The sequence below is a fragment of the Homarus americanus genome, unplaced genomic scaffold (genome assembly GCF_018991925.1).
Source record: "Homarus americanus isolate GMGI-L3 unplaced genomic scaffold, GMGI_Hamer_2.0 scaffold24057, whole genome shotgun sequence".
NCBI classification, from domain to species: Eukaryota; Metazoa; Arthropoda; class Malacostraca; order Decapoda; family Nephropidae; genus Homarus; species Homarus americanus.
The window spans coordinates 251132-270117 of record NW_024746050.1 but is presented as its reverse complement, the minus strand read 5'-3'; the positions used below and the strand labels follow the sequence as shown (position 1 = coordinate 270117).

The 18986-nt window shown below is 37.2% G+C and overlaps 3 protein-coding genes across 11 annotated transcripts in view; 2 read left to right on the top strand and 1 right to left on the bottom strand.

Moving 5' to 3' along the window:
- The first annotated feature begins 360 nt into the window (after positions 1–360).
- On the top strand, positions 361–7299 carry LOC121878881 (AN1-type zinc finger protein 2A-like). The gene is made up of 6 exons (XM_042385309.1): positions 361–487; positions 1288–1330; positions 2026–2197; positions 2347–2498; positions 2828–3020; positions 3421–7299. Exons 1-6 carry the CDS (start codon positions 433–435, stop codon positions 3619–3621), a joined length of 816 nt encoding a protein of 271 aa, XP_042241243.1. The 5' UTR covers positions 361–432; the 3' UTR covers positions 3622–7299.
- A 2241-nt stretch (positions 7300–9540) lies between these two features.
- LOC121878887 (probable flavin-containing monoamine oxidase A) lies at positions 9541–18737 on the bottom strand. Of its 6 annotated transcripts, none has more exons than XM_042385319.1 (11): positions 18678–18737; positions 15727–15888; positions 15033–15180; positions 14371–14491; positions 13745–13901; positions 13445–13560; positions 12892–13170; positions 12240–12419; positions 11848–12032; positions 10874–11046; positions 9541–9850 (listed from the first exon to the last, which is right to left on the bottom strand). In XM_042385319.1, the coding sequence occupies exons 2-11, from the start codon at positions 15833–15835 to the stop codon at positions 9735–9737; spliced, it is 1584 nt and encodes a 527-aa protein (XP_042241253.1). In that variant the 5' UTR covers positions 15836–15888; positions 18678–18737; the 3' UTR covers positions 9541–9734. The 6 variants fall into 6 exon arrangements, 5 of the variants coding, with proteins under 5 accessions (XP_042241253.1, XP_042241254.1, XP_042241252.1 ...); XM_042385320.1 differs by lacking the exon at positions 18678–18737 and adding an exon at positions 17418–17527; XM_042385318.1 differs by lacking the exon at positions 18678–18737 and adding an exon at positions 17008–17090.
- Positions 18144–18986, top strand: part of LOC121878885 (cell division cycle and apoptosis regulator protein 1-like) — a 39367-nt gene continuing 38524 nt past the window's right edge. For all 4 annotated transcript variants that reach the window (XM_042385316.1, XM_042385317.1, XM_042385314.1 and 1 more), the window contains exon 1: positions 18144–18424. The gene's annotated coding sequence lies outside the window, so the exon portion shown is untranslated. The remainder of the gene's footprint in view (positions 18425–18986) is intronic.

The window sequence follows — 18986 nt, the reverse complement described above, 5'->3', positions numbered from 1 at the left end:
GGAAAAGATGGATTTCTAACGATTAAAATATCATAATATTTAATTAAAATATCAATTTATTTCAATATATTTACTCTTATTAAGCGAAATTTATTATAACATTATCCCTTTGGTGATTAATTCCCGGTAATAATTGGATAAGAAGGAATTTTTACCTATTCAAAATTAATATCATATAACTAAAAAATAAATATATTTCAATATATTTACTCTTATTAGGTGAAGTTTATTATAAGATTATCCTTTAAACAATTATTTTTTCAGCATATATCTACATATTGAAGGATGCGGTGACTATTATTCTGCCAAAGTCGAGGTCGTGACGTCATATAAATAGAGCTGAGCCATTGTGGTGTGACGTCATATAAATAGAGTCCCTGGAGCTGAGCCATTGTGGTGTGACTGTGGCTGAGGGAGGACACTATTACCACTATGGAGCTGCCACATATAGGGACACACTGTTCACAACCTTCATGTCGACAGCTTGGTAAGTACACGGTGGATAATATGTGTGTTTGAAGTACTAGAGATCTGTAATGATATAGAGGTCAAATGGTAGTTACTCCTGATCGTTTGCAAAGCTTTACATTAATTTCCAACTTATTTATGTAAGAAACAATTAGTGTATGTGAAATAGATTAGTCTTGTGTATCCATGAATATTGATTTAATCCCGTTTGTGGGTAAGACTATGAAGTAAGATAAGAAATGTGGGGAACTACTCGTCATTATCCATATTTGTCCTTCTCTATTCACCTCTTCACCCTCCTCCTTCCTCTTCACCCCCCTCCTTCCTCTTCACTCCCCCCTCTCCCCTCTTCACCTCCCCTCTTCACCCCTCTCTTCACCCTCTCTTCACCCCCTCCCCCTCTTCACCCCCTTATGACACTGTACCCCTATACTGTAATCAGTAAGTGTACAAACAATTTCAATAGCTTGCTTCATATGTTAAGAATATCCAGAATGAAGTGGAGGAATTCCAACTTTTTTATAATTTTTGTCCTCGTTTGTCAGTACATGTGTTCCATCACCCGAGTATGCTGTGTTTGTGTTGGTAGGTTAATGCTTGTGACTATAGGGAGCTTCCAGAGATGGGTAAGTCTTTAGTTGTTGCAGAAATTGGTGTTTGGTCCAGCTGTTAACACTAAAGGCTTGGGAATGGTCTTTGGCTGAAATGTTTTGGAATTTACAGCACATGTGACCATCACTCAGTCACTCTTGTTACATCACCATATGCCACATAGAGTATATAACAGGTCAGTAATATATTGTTTTGTTTTTCTTACAGATTTCCTCCCCTTCACTTGTAACTTGTGCAAAAAAGAATTCTGGTAAGTTGTGCTTCATTTTCATCAAGTAACCTACATACTGTACTGTACTGTACGGTATACAAAATAGATATAAACATTCCTGAAATACCACATTTAGAAAGATATTACTTGAGAGACATTGATGCTATATATATATACTGTATATATACAGTTATATATATATTTTTTTTTTAGATGTTTCTTATGAATATATTTAGAAGACTTTCACTCTCTTGTGTACACTTTTATGTTTCTTTCATTTGGCTTTACAGTATTTTTATGTTCACCGTCCACTTGATGTTCCCTTTATGTGTATCTTCGCCTCTATCATCTTGGAAAATAATTGTTGAAGGACTGCAATATATCCTCTTTATTCTTAACAGTATAAGTTATCAGACTACAGTAGCTGTTAGACGTTGCCTGCTTTGTTAGATGGTACCTGTATAACCTTCAGTTGGTGTGACAGGTGATGTACACATTCTTAGTCAACTGTACCAAAAAAGTTAAATAAATCAATAGTTTGAACTTGCTACCTTGCATCTCCGCATCTTACAGTGTACAGTAATGAAGAACAAAAATGTTACTTCGGGGATTTGTCAATGGATGGATGATGTGGATGAAAAACAATATCTTTCAGCGTGATAAAGTGTCCGGTAAAGCCACACACACTGCTGTATAGTAATACAGTATTGTATATTTCTGTTTTCTAATTTCAGTGTTGACCATCACAAGTATGATGCCCATAATTGTACGGAGAGTTACCAGGCAGATGTCCAGGTACCCATATGCCCACTGTGTGAGCAGCCAGTGCCAAGTAAAAGAGGGCAGCCACCTGACTTAGCTGTAAATGATCACATGGAGAACAATTGTAAAAACAAAAAGAAAAAGGTAAACTTTTCATCTGTTTGATCCATGTAAGGTTACTGAACACCTGTTGGGTACTGTATACTCTTTCAAGATATGGATTGTTTTAGTAACTTGGTAATTTAAAGCCATTAATATGTGTTGATTTTATTATGCTATTCTTTATTTTCCAGATTTATACCAACAAGTGCTCTGCCAGTGGTTGCAAAACTAAAGAAATGATTCCAGTATCTTGTGACTCCTGCAAGCAGAACTTCTGCCTGCGACACAGACACACTGTCGACCATGACTGTAAAGGCCCTCCCACAGCACGAGAGAGAGCTCTGTAAGTCATGTAATAATTCTTTTATGCTTCTGTGTGTCTTTCTCTTTGTTCTAAAGTGTATGAAGTTTTAGGGAGAATTAATAATCTGAGATAGACATGAGGACGTTAGTCTGTGAACAGAAATAGGTGTACGGCTGATGGAAAATCATGTTGGATAAAAACCTTTTTATTATAATTTCATGTTGCTGTGTTTGGTGCGCTTCTTCCACTCAAATAGTCTGGGATGGAGTGATGGTGATAGATGCCAAAGGTAATGGATAAGAAGAACAGATTAATTTTTAACTAATTAGTGGGGAAGAATGTTAATTATTGTAAATGTATTTTCACAGTGCAGCTGCTGCATCAAGATTACCTAACAACAAGAAACAAGGCTCTGGAAGCTCAGGTCGAAGTCACAGCAGTGGTAGCGGGAGTAGTCAGAGTATCACCAGATATTTCTCCCCATCTTCAGTGGGCCCCAGACCCACTGGTCATGCTCAGCCTGTCCGGACAGTCAACGTCTCCAACCTTCAGGGAGGATTGGTAGGTTAATGTTGGCTTGAATTTCTAAAGTTATTTCTTTCATAACAGCTGGAACTCCTTAATGATATAATTTAGGACAAAACTGGATGACCCAAGCTTTAAAAACTTATATGGTGGCTGTAGAAATAGCTAGCCATCGCTTTCCTCTATCATTCCCAAGTTCTTTGAGGTAAACTTTCTTATCTGCATTCCTTCCCTCCTGAAATTCTACTTAGAGAGTTTGTCACACGAAATAATATTTCAAGAGGAGATTAACTTGAAATATATGAAGAAGACTTTGCAAGACACTGTACTCAAGTACAGTATTTAAGGTTAGATCTTGGGTTCTATTGGTGGTAAATGATGATTTATTCATTGGCTTTAGCATGACAATACTGTACTGTAAATCATGTTTCAACAGTCTGAAGATGAAGCTCTGGCAAGAGCAATGGCTGCCTCCGTTCAGGATCAGTCAGCTGTCCAGTCAAGTGGAGGTAACCGTGGCCAAGAGGATGAAGATGCAGATGCTCAGCTTGCCAGAGCCATTGCTGCTAGTATGGAACATAATTCAAATGCTGCCAATAGTCAGCGGCGAAATAGTAATAGCTGTAATGTTTGTTAGTGAAGAAAGGTGTAACTGCTCAGGAATTTTAATGAGTACACTGGAAATAATTAAAGCCTAAAGGCTTAATTATTAAGGTGACTTTTATATATTTTCACATAGAATGGAATTGTTGATATGAGATAATTTTGCACCAAGCATAACAAATGATATGCACTTGTATAAGTGTTTTTACATTCCTCTAATATTTGCAATATGGGAAAAAGGAAACGAGCTTGATATGTACCAATTATTAACATTTTGGAAGTGTGTGAATTGTGTACCGTCAGAGATATTTAGGTTTTGCAAGAATCTGTCTAAGTAGAGAACACTCGGTCCTGACAGAGTGCAGGTTTTATGCTCATTAATAATACTTTGCAACATTCAGCAGTTTTGTAATAATCATGCTCCTCTTTTTTATTATTACTGATATTTCATTTATTGTAAACACCATCATTGCAAATATTGTGCTTTCACACACCATATATGACTATTTTCCCTGCATTTTTTTTAGGCAGTTATAATTATAGTGTTCACATAATCATCACACTAACGAGAACTGATTATATAAGAGAGAGTTTACAATGTCAGGGTTGTTGATTTATGTTGAGGCATCTTGACACAATGAGAGGCAACACTAGTGGTGGGTGATGAATTGAGCAATTATATTCTCCGTACAGTTCCTCTCAATTTCTGTGATAAAACTAGTTGTCATCATTCTCCATCGTGGTTTTTACAGCACTAATAAATGACTTGTAGAATATTGGAACTATGTAAGCGTGTTGTTATTAACTGCAATACAATATACTGAGGCGACAAAGTGACAGTCTTCTCCAATGCACTTGTTGACATCTCTAGTATCGCAACAATGTATCTTAGCAGTTACAGTATTTCATCACGTGAATTTGGGGACAATTTTGTTTTGGGAAAATGCTGCATCTTGATATTGTTCTTGTTGAAAAGAATAAAACCCATTCTAATACATTGATATGAAATATTTCGCCCATGCAGAAGTACTAGTTCATTGATATACCATCTTGTGAAAACAGCAATGTGATGAATTCCATTTCTGTTGTCTTTTTAATTTAAGGACCGGTAATTTGTAAGCCAAATTTGTTATAGTACTGGCTTGATACAATGACTCGCCATGTCTTTACATATAGTAGAAGGAGCAGGGTAGAGAAGCAGTTCATGTAGTGTATCTGAAGTTGTGCCACGACCCATCTGAACACAAACAATAGCACTCATATTTTATTGTTACGTCGGCTTCAGTATTTTTCTAGCCTTTGAATCGTTGGATAAGTGATCTTCTTGAATACATTCTCAAGATGGAAGTTGCTATCCCTAAATTTAGTGATCCATATTCATGTCTATTTTTCCAGAATTTGTCGTCGAAGTTGGAATTTAGTCCGAGTAAATGTTCCTGATCATTCATGTTCATCATACTGAATAATCATATTTTACTACAGTATAAGCACATTTTTTAATCTTTTATGTAGAACTTAAGAAATGTTTTAAATATATTAAGAGAGCTTTATATACGACAAATCTAATTGGTAAGAAATATATACAGAATTATAATAAGGCTCAGGGGCTTTGGCCTTTGTAATACAGTAATGTAATAAAAATTTACCAGCACTTCGGCTAACCGTTGCATTTGCAGTCTTTGTTGATGACGCTTTTATGTAAAAGAATTTTCTAGGTTGGTGAGGAGTCGTGATCATATAAGGTACAGACAGGGTCCTCGCACCTTTGGGGAATGAAAAATTTAATTTGTAGTTTTTAGAGAGTAATGTTTTTTATTTACTCCTTGATCAAACACGTCACATCATTTTATAATTTATGGGTCAGTTGTTATGAGCCAATTACCTCAGTGTGTGTGGTCCATCAGAGAGTTCACTTGCTCATTACTGTTTGCTCTTCAGTGCTATAATTACTTTTTCTTTGTTATATAACATCTATAATTAAGTGAAGAAAATACATAGAGTACTGTATTGATGTTAGGGAATGACAAGGTTTGAGGAGGAGGTAACAGGACTTTGTGTGCACCTTGTAGAAGTTGGATACAGTAAAAAATGTTTTTATGGTTTACTTACCACAAACTGATAGAAAATATCTCTGTTTAGGTACGTGTTTGAGTTAAATTATATATAGCGTACATACAGTACATAACTTTTGCTGTGGGTTTATCTGCATTTATGTACTACAGTATTTAGAAACTGAGGTATTGAAACCATAATTCTATACTGTTGTTGTTCAACCATACATAACTGTTTATATATAAGGTAACAATAGCTGGGTTAAACTGGTTGTGCCTGAACCAAAGTTGTCAGTCTTGTCCTCAGGAGAGAATGTTGTTTTATATTTCTCGTTGTGAAGATTACAGTACAGTATGTAGCACTTAAAACACTTCAATCGTTCAACTACATTCATTGTCGATTTAAGTTGCTTTCTTTTCTTTTTTTAAGTTTAAATCTATACCTGTAAACTACTATGTACAGTTGGCATCATAGACGTGAGAAAATCTGTGGCTGATGGAGAGATCGTAATGTAGGTAATATTTTTTCATGAATGAATCACTCCAAGTCGTTGATTTCGAGCGATTCATACATTCATCTAAAAATATTACAGTACGCACTACCTCGAGGAGATGCCAGATGTATCCATTGACCACAGTTTTTCTCACTTCCTATGATGTCAAACTGTACATGCCATCATATTAGGTGTACTGTACTGTACATGAGAAATAGTGATACTGTACTTTATAGTTTTTTCCAAGAAAACACACTGATGTGTGTGTTTATAGAGACAATAATATAAATAATTGTGATACAAGTTATAAATGGATGACAATTATATGAACCATTTGTGGTGTTTGTATGACAGAAGTAATGTGCATCTCTCTCGTTACTGTGTCCTGAGTTTGAGTCCTGGCCCAGGACAGATATAAAAAGTGTTATCCAGTGTGACCCTCACTGCTAAACATCTCAGTTTCCACTGGGTACTACACCCTCCTGTACTAACACTTGACAATAAAATTCGTAACAAAGACCAGACCAACTGCCAGAATGTTTTGGAAGCTCAAAAGCGGTGAAATGATAATTAAAATTAAAGAATTAATTTAGGTATAGTTTTATGTTATGATTGTATATGACCTCTTAAAGGAAATGCCAAATATATGAACTGGTTTCCAAATAAGTTAGAAAAGTAAAAACAAAAGTTTTCTTTGTTAAACAAACACATCAGCTGCATTTTAACTAAGTGTGACACATGTACGGACATATTAAGTGGAACCTCCGTGATTCATCTTGGTGGGGAGGAACCAGTATTCTACCTGGGTATCAGAATTTTTCAGATTTTAGATTAGTAAAGTGTGTTGGGTCTCTATTGTTAACAAAATTATTATCCTCTTCAGGAAGCACAGTCTGTGTACACTTACTGGGTGTACTGTTTGATGTATTCTAAGACCTAAGGGACAAACACCTACCTGGCCACCATGTACTGTATTGAAATTATCTGTCGAGTAACCTGTAATACTGTATCTGGAACCTTCTGGATCACTGCCATGGTTGATTCTTAAAAAATACTTCAGTACAGTACCAGGTTATCAAAAGAGTTACTTAATTGACCACATGCTGGTTCATTCTTATCATTTCAGTTTGAATCACCCATAAAGTTGTCTATTTCCTGTAATTTAAATATGTTTTTTATTTTAGCACTGCCTTATTCACGCTGAATCACTAAATAACATTAAAGTTAATTTTTTATGGCACATAATTAACAAGTGGATATTTAGCTTTTCACCATTTTCCAATCTCTTGCAAATTTCTTGTGTCAGATGTACATTACTGTACTTGGCAGATTCAGTGTTGATTCACTCCTTTGCTGGTAGAAGGAGTGTCCAATGGTCTTCCCTTATTGACTGAAGCCATCACTTGAGGATGTAAAGTATAGTACATTATCTTAATCATGCAAGTACAATTTGTGAGTGCTGGAGAAGGACCGGAGGTTCTGTTTACCACCAAAGTAAATGGCTGCATTAAGCCAAAGTGCTCCTGACATGCTAGATACAAATGCTCTAGTTTACAGTTTCCCAAAATATAGATTTATTTGAGGTGTTCTTGAGAATTGCAGTTTGTTAAGTGCTATATATAGAACTTTACTGTACATTCATACATACACAAGATGCTGTCAACAGAGAAAAAAGTTCAATATCACAGTTATGTTATGAGCATTGTCCTCTGTTGATGTTAAAACCTTTTAAGAAAATTTAGGATATTTTCGTGGACTCCAGGGGTTTGTGCTTACCCCCTAGTAATATTTTTTTTATAAAAAAGTAAAAGCTTTCAAAGCCCATGGCTGACTATCCTGCATTTTACAGCCCCCACAAGCTGTCTACCACTCTCAACCTTCCAGCAGCAAATTTCTTATTGCCATTATAAAGTTTCTTCAGTTCGTTGATAAAATCTTCCTCTTACTTGTCTTGCCTGGTGACATTCTGTGACCCTATTTGTCAATACAGAGCACCTTTTCCTTATTTTTAATATACACTCTAATGTATACCACTTTTTTTCCCTCCTCCTCCCCCCGTGTGCAGATTATACGAATTATTTTGATTTGGGGGATGTTCTCTCATCCTTAGAGTCTTCTATACCTTGGTGTGGGTGTTGCTGTATTTGTCTGAGCTAAGGAGGCATTACAGACTCTATATCCGGTATTAATAGAGTGTACAGTATGCCATTATTTGCACTGAAGGTAAAATCTCTTCAGCTTTGTTTTCAATTGCCACCTTATATTGACCTTGATTTATGCTATTTGCACTGCCAATGCATATGTGAAATTGCCATTCCCATTATTTTTGAAGAATAAAATAAATCCGCCAATTAAGATGTTTGATTTTCTGGAAATATATTTTGTATGTTAAAACACGACTTGAGTAGAGAAGTTGAAGAGATGGAGGTGGTTGGCTCCCTGAACTGATCAGATGTACATCCACAAAATTAGAGGAAATATTTTTAACTATCTTATTTTCCTAATGGCAACCCAACTAGAGGTGGACTGGCCATACAGAGGGAAGAAGGCCAGTGGTCTGTGTAGGTTCCCTCCATTGTTCTTAATAAGTCTTGTCAATGGATATTTTCAAACCCACTACTGTTCTCAATTCCACAGCTTGAGCTGGCATAGTGTTCCATAGGTCTACCATCATCTGTATGAAGAAGTATTTCCATATGTTCATCCTGCATGTCTTGGCAAGCTTGAATGATGTTGGTGAAGCATGACAGCGTGGAAAATGGTACAGTATGGGTTTAATGTTTTTCATCCCTTTCAAGATTTAGAATGTCTATGAGATCCATCCCATTGTCTCTTGTCTGAAGAGTTGTTGCTCCCAAGACTCTCAGTCTAGTTGGATAATCAAGATGATTAGTATTAAAAATTGAGTGACATCACTTTAGGTAAAATACCAACATTCCCTGTGGAGGAGGAACTATTAGGATATAGAAACAAAAATTGGTAGAAGAAGAGGATTGAGTTTGAGGAGAAAATGTTAAAATAAAAGCAGCACCAGGGTAACTAAAGGTGTGGTGACGGGTAAGGAACTACTCAACAATTTCTGTACAATATATAATGTGAGATGTTACCATGCACCTCACACAGCTGTCCCTATATAACTAACATACCAGTAACAATTAAAAGGTTACAATAAGTACAGTAGTTAAAATTTGCCACCAATTGTGACTGTTCGACCTAATCCAATATACAGTATTGTAATTTGTTGCAGTGGTTGTTCAGTATATGTCCCCAATAAACAGATTTTCTAAATTTTGGACAAATCATGATAGGCAGTGATGTATTCTGCTAAACACAAAGACACTGGGAATAAATATACGATACATCTCATAACACTAATGGTTACTGTAAGTGATACATAAAACACATTAATTTGAAGAAAATTTTTTATTGGTGACTGTAAATGGTACTGTATATAAAAACCTTAAATTAGAAATGGTTTATAATGGTGTAAATGTAAATGATTCACTGATTCTAATTTAAGATAATTTGCAATTGCTCTTGAATTCTCTCACATTTTCAGTTGGAATAGTGTATTAATGTTGATATTTTCAGTTGTGTATGTGTCACCAGATGGCATCTTGAAAGTATATTGAGAATGTAACACCAATTAACACAACCACAACAGCCAAATAGACAATATAGATCCCTTTACTTGGCCATCTTGATGTCACTTGGGATGCTGAAATGGAAGATGGTTAAGTTAGTACAGTAGTTATCTCGAAATGTAATTACTCCTATCTGTCACAAGTTACTTTCAGTCTACAGTAAAATTACGTTATTAAAATATACACCTTACAGAAAAAAGGAAATTTATACATTAAAATAATTTCCCCTCTCATTCCTCCTAGCAATTTAAGAACAATTTTTCGAGTAAAAAGTGGTATCTTAGAATGATTAGCCCAAAGCTCCTACCACAACACTACTATACTATACTACAGGTACCAGTGCAGGAGAGTCAAGAGGAAAAACAAGTGGTAGGATTATTATGACACAGGTAGAGTAGGTACTGTGCTGCACTCACTTCCTGCCCCCAAGAGTCACTGTCCTGCCCCCAAGAGTCACTGTCCTGCCCCCAAAAGTCACTGTCCTGCCCCAAGAGTCACTGTCCTGCCCCCAAGAGTCACTGGTCCACTAAGCTGTATAAATGGGGAAGTGAACAATATACGAGGCCATCATAAATTAGCAGAGAAGTACTGTACATATTGTTATCATGAAGACTTGCAAAATGTAATGGACAGAGAGAGAGCACCGAGATAATCAATGACCCTTAGGCCAGGATAGAGACCTGCTACACCCCTTAATGTATAACGGGGGGGGCGGGGATTTACATTAGAGCGATGATATAATGTGAAGGACTTTAGAAATGTATAAGAGAAGGAATTGGAAAGAGAAAGATAAGAACAGGACTGAGAAGAGAGTATGAAGGAAGATGGAAGGATAGATACTGTATGTGAAGAAATGGCTGATGAGATACAGTACCTAAGAATATAATGACAAGTAGTTAGAGGATGTGGTAATGTATCTCTTGAGTATAGGCAGAGGACTTTTTGCATATAGAAAGACAGATAACCAATGGTATTCAGCAACCATTTTATAATCCATATATGTATTTGTACCTTTTGTTAGTAAGATAAATTGATGAAGATTAAATATCAGTTACATACCAAGATTCATTCATAAACATTTCATTATAAACTATTACCAGGTAGTAAAGACCTTTTTGGATCATGACATGTCCCCAGCAAATCTTTCTCAGTCAACAATTCTGGACGAAAATATTGTAAGGCTTCTTTTGCAGCTCGTTCCCCGGACTGGATGGCACCACTGATGAAACCTGTCCACACTGTTGCCGTTTCTGTTCCAGCGAAATGAAGCCTGAGGATGAATAGTGGTATTGAGAAGGTAAATACATAATATACAGTCTGTAGAATTATATTTTCATCCCCCTAAGCTCCTAACCAAGAATTCAGGGGAACATGACAGTGAAGCTGTAGAACTGACTTTCTATCCATAAACCACAGATTTCTTCACCACTCGGCAATAATGTTCCAGACTCAATAGCGGTAATTAAATTTGTAAAATCTGTTTACCGAAGGTGGTTTATACTCTGGAATAATTCAAGACATCCGGGCTACCTTATGTTCATCATAACTTCCACTCACTTTATTCTTATCACCCTCACTCACTTCACCAAACAAAGGTCGATCACCTTCGCCCTCTTTACTTGCTCACTGTACAGGAAGTTAGGTTACCATCCCTACTCCCCGGGCCTGGAGAGGAAGCTCAATTGAAATAATCATTTCTGCTGATACTCGCATACGTTTGTGTGTGTGTGTGTATGTGTGTGTGTGCATGCTTTTGTGTGTAAATTTAATGACAGGGATGCCATATTGTTTTTATATACCTGTACTGTCTGTAGTAGATCATTTTAACGTATTGGCAATCTAAAATTATTCATCAAGAAAAGACAAAAACATGCATGAATAAGCACACAGTGAGGATATTTTAATACTTTAAATTAATTTTCACTGTTTTCACTTTGTAAAGAATTGGTGACAACTTCCACTCAGGTGAACTTTTGTTTGATGATATTCAATTAAAAAGTGAAACAATGGATCAAGAGATGAATTAATCTTTAGTGTTGTTATTCCCTTCCCTACAACCTCTTGGTCTTACCTATCAAATGGGAGACGCAGGTGAGGGAAGGCGTACATAGTTCCAGGAACACCAAACATAACTGGACACCCGCCTGTATATGGCTCATCGGCCCACACTTTCTCTATGTAAGTTACATAGTCTTGAGCTTCACTGCCAAGGGTAGAGGACAGACCATCAATTACTGCTTTCTTCCTTTCTGCCTCCTTAAAGAAAAGACATTTTCAGTCATAATCTAATATTCTGAAGATTTAAAACTTTGTCATATGAGGTGGTACATTGCATCAACTAGTACAGTATGTTATATATGTACAGTACAGTATTGTCTATAGTACAGTGTTTGTCTATTGATATGTATCTCAGTGTATATATCATATATGTAAGAGCAGTACAGCACAAAACAATTACAGTACCGTCTTATTATGCCACTCAACACCTTGTCGTCCAGCAATGAAGCCCACGATGGCTGGTGTGCCAGTATGGGTGGTGGCATCAAAGCAGGCACTGAGAGGCCCTCTGCTCACACCATCAACCTCCGTCTCACCACCATTACTCACAATTTCACCTGAATATCCGTTGTCTCGCCAGAATGCCTATGGAAAATGGATGAAGTGATTCAAGTTATAATTCCTATTATACACAAGAGACGAGGAAGAATGGATTTACTGCAGGCTTGGTACACTGAGCTGGTCTCCCTCTAGTGGTCTATGGTGATGATACAGAATTTGATGCATAAGTCACTGACTGCCCAAGTGGCTAGCAGGCTGATTGTTGGTGAGGACAGTGGTTGACTTAAAGTGACCCTGATCTAAGGAGAGGTTGACCTGGGGATAATGGTAATTAAACATTCAGTACTTTGTGTTGGGTTGTTACTTAACACAAAGGTGAAAATGTGATTGTTAGAAGAAAGTTGTCTTGTCTTATAGAGAGAGTACAGTATATGAAGCCTTCCAATAGTATTTCAGTGACTTTCATGGTTTTTCAAAGGTTTAAAAATTACATCTGAAGAACTCTTTAGAGAAATATACAATCAACAATGAAAAAAACAACCAAAAACATTCATACCTTTTTGTATGTCACGTAAAACTTGATGAGGTGACCAATAGGATGGTTTTCATATATCAGCTGCTTGTATGGTGGTAGAGGTGGGTCAAACTTCATCTTGATAAGTTGATTTGGCGGAGCTGTCATGATGACCCTCCTTGCAGTGAAGCATTTTCCATTTTCCGTTTTCACCTCCACAGAGTCTGTCGTCTGCTTCATTTCACAAACTGGGTGGCTGAGGAGGACTTTTTCTTTCCCAATCTTGTCTGCCAGAAGCTCTGATATTTGCTGTGTTCCTCCCTTCAAAGGAACAGTTTAATTATAAAGTACAGACATAAATTTAGAAGAGTCGAGCATGTAGGCAGTTATATTATCATTATATATAAGGGTTGAGGGCATAAAATTATAATCATATGAAATAAGTACAGTGAGCTCTAGCAGCCATGGAGTGAAGCAGGAATTTATATTTTACAATTAATTTTGAACATGTACTGTAGTTGACTATGAGTGTCACCGAGAGATAGACTTTTCCTCAGAGTTGACCTCCTGGTGTCCTGCTCCACGTTACACTGACCATGACTCGTAACTCCTGGGCGGCATCTTTCTTGGTCTCAAACACCTTCATGACTCCTCCGGCAGAGTTAGCGTAGGCCATGAAGAACAGGGCGCTGATCCGTGATGCTTCTGTCCCTTTATATTGAGTTTATATTTGTTTATTCTGTACAGCATCTGTTTATGAATGTGACGCTATAACATTATCTAAAACACACACACACACACACCCTTTCTTTTCACAGTTAAAATAGTACTATACAAACAAGTAAACCAACGGCAAATAAATCAAGTACTGTATAAACTTTCAAAACAAACTTACCAAAAGACGCCTTACAGCCCACGTCAATAGCTTCCATGGCCGCCTTGTTGGATATGTGTTTCTTCATAAAGGAGCTCACCGTCTCTCCGCCCAGCTCGGCCGCATACTTGCTGCTGTACGGGTCTGTTATGGGCACCTTGGCCGCCATGCGCTCAGCCTGAGGCAACACACACACCTAGGTTGATCATTTATGGAACAACGCCTGTGACCCTATGTTAATCTGAGTCACCACTAAGGTTAGTCAATTTTGATTCAATGTCTACCTTAAGTTCTCAGTCATCAACCTTAGTTATAAGCTTCTAGTCTGTACAGTACACTAATTTGTCCCTTACTCTGTGATATAATACCAGATCAGTAAAATCTGCTTTAGCTTTTAGGAAGAGTTCATAGTCCTCGGGATTGTCTTTGTAATCCTTCTCTCTGAATGCTCTGAGGATAATCCATATCCATTCAGTAGTACGGTAACCAAACTTAAATACCTGTACCATAATTCAAGTGGAACTATAAAAGGAAAAGTACTGTACAGTTATTTGCACATAAGAAAACCCGGGCATCTGAAGCTCCTCATAAAGTAAACCAAGAGGGTAAATGCCACCAATAGAACACAAGTGATATCATTATCTAACCTTCCATATAAACAGTTGGAGCTGGATGAGACCCCTGAGGGAGCCTAGTGAGGGTATGTCTCCGGTGTAGGTGCGTATCTTGTTGTCTCCGAGCTGCATCACCTTCGTGCCCTCCGTGTACCTGGTGAATACGTGTCAAGGGTTTTAACACAGGGGCAGACAATAGCTCAAGAATATATTCCCTCAAGAGACCAGACTACATTTAACTACAGACACTAATGAAAGTTTAAAGAAATTTCCAGCTTACGTCTGATAATTTTTATTTTTTGTACTTTGTTGTAGAGTCATCAAAATGTACATTAATGTACCTATATGATACTGTATAGCATTATATCGTTCCCTCATTCTAATCTGTGAACTATATGAAGAGGTTTAAAGAACGGAAAGGGATACTGTACTTACTGTACTTCATCTTTTGAAAACAATAATTAACATCACTGCTCTAAGTAATCATCAGCACCCAAGTTCAACACTTTTCAGTGTTGAAGTTACGGAAGTATTGGTAAAAACTTAATTATTCATTTAAACTATACAGTACTGTGCTGTAATTTACTTTCCTCTCTTGAAATTATCAACTCTAGCCTAACTTTCAAAGTAACCTTTTAATACATTAATTTACATCTGTCCTGCAATGCCCTGGTGTATCCTGTGTCACTACTCACTGCGGGTAGGTCCTCAGGCCCAGTTCCTCCATCATGTTGAGGACATGATGTTGGCTTGATCCAACCCACTGGCCGCCCATGTCAAAAGTGTCAGTCTTGCCGTCACCGATGTCCACAGGCACCGTCAGTGTGCGACCACCGACTCTGTCTGAAATAAGTGATTATTTCTTTATTTTATATACTGTTTATTATTAAGTGTTTTTCCTAACATTGGCCAAACTCGGCAGCCTCCACACTAAATTGCAGCCATACCTGAAAAATATAAAATATTTAGTCAATCCTCCCTAAACAATAAGGATCTGTATGAGGCTGAGCTATTTAACTGATGGACTCGTTAGCTGCTCGAGTGGCTGGTCCCATCTCTCCATGTTTGCTTGACCTTGGCCAAAGTTGACCAATTAATTTATCATAGGCAACCACCCTGGACAACTCATTCTATCCGTCACTCCACCAGAGAAGTGTATTGTCTGCTATTAAAGAGATGGCCACAGTTTCAAGGCAGACTACCATAAGGGTCTTCATGCCAAGTGTCCTACACGCTCAGCTCTGAGACAAATACAGTTCTTCTGACTGGCTTCTCAGGAAGGATATGCCTGCAAATGATACTCACTCTTTTATAGCATTCAGACACACACTCTTGGCCTCAGAGGCAACGAGAAAAATGGAAGTGTCTGCAGGAGGTAGCGATACTTACCCTTGGCCTCAAGAACAACTAGGGTGAGGTTTGGGTCCGCCTGGAGAAGCTTGTGAGCGGCGGTGAGGCCAGCTGCCCCAGCTCCTATTACTGCCACATCATAAATCATCACCTCGGTCAACACAACCGTCGCCTGTGTATTCCATCAATTGTGTCTCTAACCTGGTAATGAGATGTAAATGAAATGACAGTGCTTCATAATTCTTTGCCACAATGAAGTATGGTGCTTATTTTAACATAGTCAAACATAACAGGCAGCTACAGGTTAAACAACACAAAAATAATGAATATCACGGAAATGAGGGCAAGTGTAATTGAAAGTATTTCAAGATAGATAAAAAGGTCTGTTCTTAAAACATATAGTTAGTTTGAAATCCACATAGTCAAGGTACATGCCCAAACAGCAAACTACTTAAAGATGACTTAAAATGACGAAAATCAGTAAAAAGAAACCGATTTTTTTCCTTTAACCATAATGAAACATTTCTAATTTCTTTTTCTATGCAATTATCTTAATATAAATACTTTAAGGTGGGTAAAAACCCACTTAAGTTGCGCTTTACCACTAATAGGGGCTCGTGTGATTACAAAAAATCACGAAATTCCTCGTCTAGCTGTGTTTAAAAGTTTCATTTTAGTTAGTCATTCACAGTGAACCATTTTCTATCGCGCGCGTCAAGAGAAAACGATATAAGCGGAAATTAGGTAGAACTATAACTTTATCTGAAGCTGTCCTGCAGGAATTTTTGCATTCTCTACTGATAAAGGTCTAATTTTTTTAATAGTGATCTGATTTTACCAGTGTTTCTTTATTGTTAGTTATGCTTCCATGCCAAATTTCAGATCTCTATGATAAATAGTTCAGAGTTTATGTATAGTCATTTTTTCAAAAGTTGTCTAATCGTCAATATATATATATATATATATATATATATATATATATATATATATATATATATATATATATATATATATATATATATATATATATATATATATATATATATATATATATATATGTATATATATACCACTGTACTTCACTGTTGGCTTTTTTGTATAGAGACACTTGCTGGATTCGCCACAGCTTCATATTAAAACACTTTCCTGACTTTGTTAAGTGTTTTAAGATCTGTAACACTTCATAAGCACATCACTGGTATACAACTCTACTTTCTGACAAATCAAATGAACTTCGTAAACCACTCATCAATAATGATGTAAACATAAATTCCTATATTTTATGGAAACAGAGCACACAACCTGTCAATTGGTACTTACTGAGACATCTGCAGGATCAGAGGACAATAACCCGCCACTCTAGGATGAAGTGAATCAGATAACACATCCAATTACTGTATATGTACCTCATATTTGGTATTAGAATATAACAATACTTAAGATAATTGTCGTTTTCTGAGTACGCTATATCATAATTGTAATTTTTAAGGTTAAAGCATGTAAACTGAATCCATCTCTTATTGATACGTTATTAGCATTTTGATGTCAAAACGTTGATTCGGCAAGAGCTCGGTTATCTTATCGCGATCTTAACATATTCTTGTGATATGTCTTCGTTATGGTTACTTGGTAAAATATTAAGATAAGTATTTGTAACAGTTATTTCATAATTAGTGCAAAATGTACAGATTGATTTTAATTACATACACACTGTGTATGAGGTCATATACCGTGGTAAAGACTGAGGCAGTGCTTGTTAGTTTAACTCTGATAAATCCTTGGTCACAGCTCAAGATTGAAGAAGCCACAAGTCCAGAAAACTGTGAGGGCAAACTTTTTCGGAGTGAGAGTTGTAAACTCTTGGAACAATCTACCAGAGAGTGTTGTGACGGCACCGAGTGTGAGCTCTTTCAAGAGAAGACTTGACCAACACTGTAGCGGGTTCAGGTACATTCAGGAGCCGGTGCCCAGTACTTGCCAACAGTGCGTGACAGAGACGTGACCGATCGCCCGGGCGGCTAACGAGCCGATCAGTGGCGAAGAGGATAAAGTAAAAGTATGAGATTATTTGAGACCAGAATTTACCAACACTGGCGCGGCTACTGTATATTCTGGAGCCAGTACGTGCCCATTATTTACCAATATTGAATAACAGAGACGTGATCGACCACCCAGCGACTAACAAACTGATCGGTGGTGACGAGAATAAAGTAAAGGCAGTTTGAAAACGTTTGAAGGGGAGGGACGAGGTCGCCGACCCTGAATATGAGGTGAGGTAAGCATGTAGTTATATTCTGCAATGCTTATAAAACTTACGGGTAGGTACTGAGATTATATATAATATAATATAATATATTATATTATATATAATCTATATACATTGTATATTTTAAAGATACATATATTATTTATATTTATATAAATACAGGACACGCCTCTAGCCCTCCCCAACAACGCTGCCTCATCCGTACAGCAAGTTATCAATTATATAACATAATCTTATAAAAGAGAAAGCTAAAACTTGAAAAAAGGCAGCTGATAGGATACTTTAATGAGTAAGACGAGTTACATAATGGGTGAAAATGGATCATAGAGAGGAGTAGTGTGCAGTTGCCAGGGAGGGACGCATGCGCCCCGCCGCCGCCGCCGCAGACGTCGTCAATACTACACCGCCATATTGTTATCAGACGCCTCGTCAATATATATTTTCTGGGACGTTTTCTACCGCTTTACCACGGTAAGTGACCACAGTGTGCTGCTCCACATAAAGCTTGTGCTTGTTAATATATAGAAGGTTGTGGTGAACACAACTTAAAGTTCATTAAAGATGAGAGACGTGAGGGAGAGAAGGAGTAAACTGTGTGTAAACAAAGCCTCGGCAGACCTTTAAAGTAGAGTAATTGTGAAGACGTGAGTAAACTTATCATCTATGAGTACTAGAGATACTTGGTGAGAGTGACAACAAGGGTTAACTAATGATATAAAGATACCTTGAGGAGGAAAGACTCGTGAGGACCGCCCACCAACACCCTCACCTTGTACAGTACAACACTGATGCTGGTAATTACTTCACTAACACAAGACAATCATTCGGTTATTGACGTACATGACTCTCTAAATCAAGCAGATATCAGTTAGTATCAAGAGGATGCCATCTGTTAAGGTTCTGAAGCAGAGTTTTAGGTTTTAAGATATTCACGACCTTATGAGTGACACAGTTTTAGGAAATAATAAATTAAATCATTGTTGGGTCAAAGGAGTATACTGTCACCAACCTCAGTGAGTCAGAGCCAAGCAAA